This window comes from Paramisgurnus dabryanus, chromosome 4 (assembly GCF_030506205.2).
Source record: "Paramisgurnus dabryanus chromosome 4, PD_genome_1.1, whole genome shotgun sequence".
Lineage (NCBI taxonomy): Eukaryota > Metazoa > Chordata > Actinopteri > Cypriniformes > Cobitidae > Paramisgurnus > Paramisgurnus dabryanus.
In genome coordinates, this window is record NC_133340.1 from 7,285,081 (window position 1) to 7,291,080 (window position 6,000).

General features: G+C 37.0%; 1 protein-coding gene across 2 annotated transcripts; it reads right to left on the minus strand.

Moving 5' to 3' along the window:
• Positions 1-854: 854 nt before the first annotated feature.
• gpalpp1 (GPALPP motifs containing 1) lies at positions 855-5,217 on the minus strand. Of its 2 annotated transcripts, none has more exons than XM_065295763.2 (7): positions 4,865-5,217; positions 4,541-4,673; positions 4,251-4,376; positions 3,773-4,028; positions 2,174-2,338; positions 1,864-1,965; positions 855-1,390 (listed from the first exon to the last, which is right to left on the minus strand). In XM_065295763.2, the coding sequence occupies exons 1-7, from the start codon at positions 4,947-4,949 to the stop codon at positions 1,172-1,174; spliced, it is 1,086 nt and encodes a 361-aa protein (XP_065151835.1). In that variant the 5' UTR covers positions 4,950-5,217; the 3' UTR covers positions 855-1,171. The 2 variants fall into 2 exon arrangements, with proteins under 2 accessions (XP_065151835.1, XP_065151833.1); XM_065295761.2 differs by having other exon boundaries at positions 4,251-4,379; positions 4,865-5,203.
• Between the last annotated feature and the right edge of the window lie 783 nt (positions 5,218-6,000).

Here is a 6,000-nt window from a genome sequence, read left to right on the forward strand (position 1 = left end):
AATTGAAGCGTTTTAGACCATAAAACATTTTTTGTTACATACCGGAAACATCTCCTCACTATCTGCTTGCTGCCTGTCCGCTGATCAAACTGTAAAAAAACGCGATCTCTGTAGACAGCCCAGGCTTCACAAACGGCAATATCAACAAATGGCCAAACCTAGCAGCACAAAACGAAACAAAGTATTCCAGCCAATAAACGACAAGAAGGATTTGGGGGTGGGGGTTGGGCGCGTTCATGAAAGCACGGAAGGGAGGGGGAGGGGTTAGCTACGCTCTGTCTGTTTGAAAACAGTTCAAACATCAACAGGAAGTGACGTCGCACATTATTCGCTTAGAGCGCCTTTAAGTGCTAAGTTTAATCGTTATCGGGAAACCCAGCCCAGGTGTAGAATAGTGCATTAGCAGCGTCAGCATCTAAAGACATGAAGTGAGATGGAAGAGAGGATGCCACCTCAGCATATATTTACACCACACTGACCACAGGCCTGCTGCATGCTGTATTCTGATTGGCTAAGAAATGTTCCATGGGTGTTTTTCTGTAAACCACACACCTAACCTTTTAAATGTCTTAATGTTTGAGGTAACCGGGGTGTAAGAGGAATAATTGACTATAATAATGCACACCCGCTGTGTAAAAGCTTCGCGTTGTGCCACATTTCTTATAATTCAACAGCCTGTCATCAATTATTCCTTTATAGATATATAAAAAACATATATATAAAATAAAGATGAACCACAATCAAACACTATGATGACAACTAATGCATTACACCAATAAGAAAGTCTTTCTCTATGATAGTACTGAGAAATGGAAAATCATTGTTTTTAATAAAAACAAATGTCACATTCACAATGATCCTAAAAACAGCTTTATTTTCTAAATGCAAAATATATCTTATTTCTTTCTTTTAATTTTGAGGTGAAAATCGACATGTTCACCCACTCATTCAGTACTCATGAAGCTGTCCTATATAGTTCAAAACAGTCACTAAGTTACATAATTTTGTCACTTACAAATAGATTTAAGGGTATAAAAAGCAAAATAATGAAGAATCATCAGTCTTACATATTCACACACAACTGTCAACAAAGCTCAGAATGTTTTGATGATGATTTTTCCAGGTAATACAATGTCTTTTGAAAAAAATCTTTAACAATATTTAATCTTTGTCACAGGAACATGCGATCTTTGCTGTGAGAAAAGCGGGTATTCAGCTCTTGTGACTTTTTGAGCAAGGCTTTTTTCTGAGCCTCATCAAAGCGGTTGACCTGAAGGTCCATGTCTCTATCGAAGGGTCTTCTCTCCACAGGCTTTTCAGCATCCTCCTGAGCTTTTTTCTTCATTTTCTTAGTGTGCATACTTATGAGAGATTCGCCACGCTTGGACTCCTAAACAAGGATGGGCATATTAAGATTAAAATTCATGCAAATGTTTTTGCACTTCAGGCATACTGCGTGTATTGCACTTCAGGGAACTGCATGTATTAAACTATGTGTGTGATTTGAAGGTGCATGCATGTGATCTACAGTACATAATCCTAATTGAACTGTTAGGGTCTATGTTAGAAAGCAATTGCAATATAAAGTTAATGACCCCAAAACTGATTTTAATATCATCCCTCTTATAATTTTAAACACATCCGATAATTTTAAACACACATCTAATATTGTTTTAAATGATTGGAATACTTTTAAAGTGGATTTACTTAAATATTTTTTATAAGAAAACAAAAAAAAATAGGTTAAAACACTTTCTGACATACATGCTTATCTTGAATTCAGAACAATATTTCAAATAATTTGTGACTTTAGTGCAAATTTTTGTAATAATGTCATAGTTTTTGTTATACATAATTTCTTACATTATATTTTGAAACTTTTTCAGCCATCTCAAGCTCTTTTTGAGAAAGGTGAGGTCCCTCATCCTTGACCGTTTCACCTTTTTCCTTAGCCTCCTGCCGTTCCTAAGAAAGACAACAAGATGGAAATTTCCAAATGCCTCCCTCCATTCCATGTACACAAAGCTTTTGTCATAAAAATCTAAGAAATTTGCAGATAACACTAAACCAGAGATAATTCCACATGCAAAATAACTTCATTGGTAAATCTGCAATGTGTTCAGCATGCTATGTACATATTTTAAATCCTAACTCCATTATATTATTAACTTACCCTGGCTTTTCTCTCACGTTCAGCAGGAGTATCAGTCCAGATTGAACGGTCTTTGTTCTCTGGGCCTGATCTCTTCTTAAAGGTGCGTGCTTCCAGACCCACATGCTGCAACTCAGGAGGCAATTCAGTCATCCAGCGCTCTCTGGTAAGCACTGCTGGACCAGTCTAAAAAGCAGTTTTTAAAGGTGTCAAATTGTCAGATTGCATGTTTTCCTTTGTTTTTAGAGTGTTAAATGATGTCTGTGCACATAAAAGATCTGTAAAGTTGCAAAAATTAAAGTTTAAAATCCAAAGAGATATTATTTTTAAACGTGAAGTCTCATCCACGCCCACCTAAAACGGCTCGTTTAACACGCCCATATGCAGTTTGACGTCATACTGGTTTGAACATTTTCATAACACCGCCCTCATATATACGCAAAGATAGAGGGTGTAACTTTCAATCACGCTGTAGTATTATTTTTTCCGCCATGTCGAGCAGACGCTGTGTTTCGTTGCAAAACTACTTTGGATGGCATTCCAACAGAGTAAACATTAAGAAACCAGTGGTTAGGTTTTATTTACAACACTGTTTCAGAACAGTACAGCCCAAATGTTCAATTGTGTGCTGCACATTTTAAGGAGGATTACTTTCTAAACATCGCGGAGTACAACCGCTGGATGTACAAAAAGGCTTTGTCTAAAAAGTGGAGCAATTGTAACTTTGCAACTACACTGACATCCTTTAAGTAGCCGATGTTTTCATATTTAATACATTTCCTCACTGACGATTCAAAGACGAGTTTGGTACAGAGATGCCCCTGTGTTTTAATGCATTTCCTAATGATGATCCAAACGCGAGATTTGAGAAGTGCAGATAAGTGCTTGTTTGTTGTTTCTACGTTCACAAATGCAAACATGGTTTATGTTTTAGTATCCTTACCTTACCATCTGTTACGTTCTGCTAACATCGCGCTGGTAAAGTTGATCAATTAGCTTAGCCATCCGTGTTTTCTGGGTCCGATTCAGGCTCGTGTTGATAAGGTAGTAGTAAATACGATAGTATCTCGTGGCTTTCACTATTGTTTTGGGAGCTCATCTTCCAAAACTTGGCAAGGAGCTTCATATTTCCGATTACGTTACTGAGGTATTCGGCCAATCACAAGCACTGGATAGCTGGCCAATCAGTTCACACCCGTTGACACTGCGCTTTCTCACAACGATGAGCTTTGTACCAAACTACCTTTTTTAGATGGGCGGGACTTAGAGGTGCTAAAAAAATGTATGGTATGTGGAAAATAATGATTTTTTTTAACCATAAACCACACGAACACATTGTATTACACCAAATACACAAAGTAATGTGCTTTTTAGCCCTATAATATGACCCCTTTAACACTGGTCAGTCTATATGAATTTCCATTTTGGAAAGTAGCTTTTGAGCTTATATGTTGCATTATAGGTAGACCATAATAAAATAATAGTTGGAAGTTCATGATTAAGTATACATTAGCACGGCCAATGAAAAAGAATAATTTTTAAATGGCCATTATAAGAGTTCAAACTGAACCAAACTGAAGTGCAAATCTGCAAAAAAAAAAAAAAAAAAAACACTTTTACATCCACTCCTGTAAGTTTGTCTTTCATCCTTTGAGCTCTTCTTTCAAAGTCCAATGCCACGGAGTCTGGTGCTGCCGCCTTTGCTGGCATGGGTCCGATGACATCATCATCCTCTTCATCACTGCTTGACAAATCTGGCTTATAACCTGGCGGTAGAGATGGTCCTAAAAATCCTCTTGCATCATAATTTTCCACGTCGTCTTCTTCCTCTTGTATTCTAAAGCCTGGAGGAAGGGCAGGTCCTATTACAGATGGCCTGCAGTAGAAAGAAATACTATAATATAATTATAATGTATAATGTATTATATATATATATATATATATATATATATATATATATATATATATATTATACATGTTATGTACATATATATATTATACATGTTATGTACATATGTGTATATGTTTGATTAATTTTAACCTATTCCTTATTGCACATTTTGAAACACACAGTACATTATTTGGTAAATTCCAATACCTTTCAGGTGATATCTCTTGATTTTTATATCCCGGGGGAAGAGCTGGACCAAAGAAACAATCATCCCCTTCATAATCATCACGCTTGTCTGTTTGCTTTATACGTGTTTTTTCTTTCACTAGGCCTCTGCTGTTGATAACCAGAACACCAGAAAAACTGATAACAAATTATTTCCTTTACCATAATCAATTCTAACAACATACAATTACACTACAATGACAAACGACTAATTACAAAGTTTAAAAAAATATCTGATACAAAAAATAACACAAAAACATAAACTATCATACTTTGAGGAAGGCTGGTTCCTAGTTGAGGAGTATTTGGCCCCCTCAAACACGACATCCTCTTGGTCACTGTCATCACATGAATCGGAGGACTGTGTAACAGCGTTATACAGTGGAGGCAAAGCTGGACCTATAACTGGAAGATTTTTTACTTTTATTTTTTTTTACAAAGATTTGTATTCAAGCAATATCTAACTGTTGCTGAAAATAACATTTAACGTTATCTCAAGATAAATCAGTCTAGCTGGTCATGCAAAAACAGAATAAACTGAAAATAATAATTTTGCAGCTTAGAGAACTGCAAACAAGACATTTATATGAACATACTTGCGACTTCGTCATCTGAATGATTACTTTTGCTTTTTTCCATCATCGGTGGCAAAGCGGGTCCGATTATGTTTTGAGTCGACATTGAAAAATTTTATATATTTTCGTGTTAATATAAAACAAAACAAACATCTATTCGTTAACAAAATAAGAAATACGCTACTACTTCCTGTAAACAGTCCAATATTTCCGGTCACAACAAATTTCAAAATAAAAGCACTACTAGACTACCATCCTACGGCCCTGCGTTCCAGTTCGTTTTTTTATGAACTTCCCTCGCTAACTTCCCTCAGTCTCGTTCACTCGGATGTACGTCACTGCTTACGTTGTACAAGTGCCCACTAACACAAGAACACTTGAAGTGGGTTCAAATGGATCGCCCTAAGCCCTTGATCACATGGAAAGTGGAGACCGCCCCCTCTATGTGCAAAGCGCGAGTTGCTGAAGTGACGTCACAATCGTGTTGCATTGTGGGATATGAAGCTGCATGAAGTGTACATATGAAGCAGACTCGCTCCCTCGGTCAGAATCGAGGGAGCGAGGGTCTGTCCATACAAACTTCCCTCGTCCACTTGACGAAGTGGAACGCACTTCAAAATGGCGACAGGGATTCCCCCGAGGGGAAGTGCTTAGGGAAGTTCGCGAGTGTGTGTCTAAAACTGGAGTGGAACGCACCCCAGGTTTCAATCGAGTTCCCGTCACATCGTATATTAACTCTATTTCGAACTGTTGCTGATTACATGTTGGTGATTCGTTCATGTTCCTTTGACATGTTCATGTACTTTTTTCCAGATGAAACAAACATAAAGAATTCATAATTCATTTAAGAATTATTAATTAGGACAACATCAAATTATTTATCATGTCTGAGAAAAGTAGTGCAAATTTTGGATAATATGAAAGTGGCTCCAACTTTTATGGCGCGAACGAAGCTAGCATTGACTAGCTGTGATGTAAATAATGGGACGCAATTTTTATTAAATGCAATTTACGTGATTAATATTTACAATAGTGTTCTTTGGAAGAAAATTAAGTGGAACAAAATGTTAGCTGGTAGTGCTGTGACAAATCGCAGTTGATCCGAACCACGGTTCGGCTCGCATGTGATTCTCGGATTAATATATAACGTTACCAGT

Coding starts and splice junctions, on each gene's coding strand:
- gpalpp1 (XM_065295761.2), bottom strand. CDS start 4,949: ATGTCGACTCAAAACATAATCGGACCCGCTTTGCCACCGATGATGGAA. Junction 4,029..4,250: donor CAAGAGATATCACCTGAAAG/GTATTGGAATTT, acceptor TTTCTACTGCAG/GCCATCTGTAATAGGACCTG. Junction 2,339..3,772: donor ACAAACTTACAGGAGTGGAT/GTAAAAGTGTTT, acceptor ACTGCTTTTTAG/ACTGGTCCAGCAGTGCTTAC.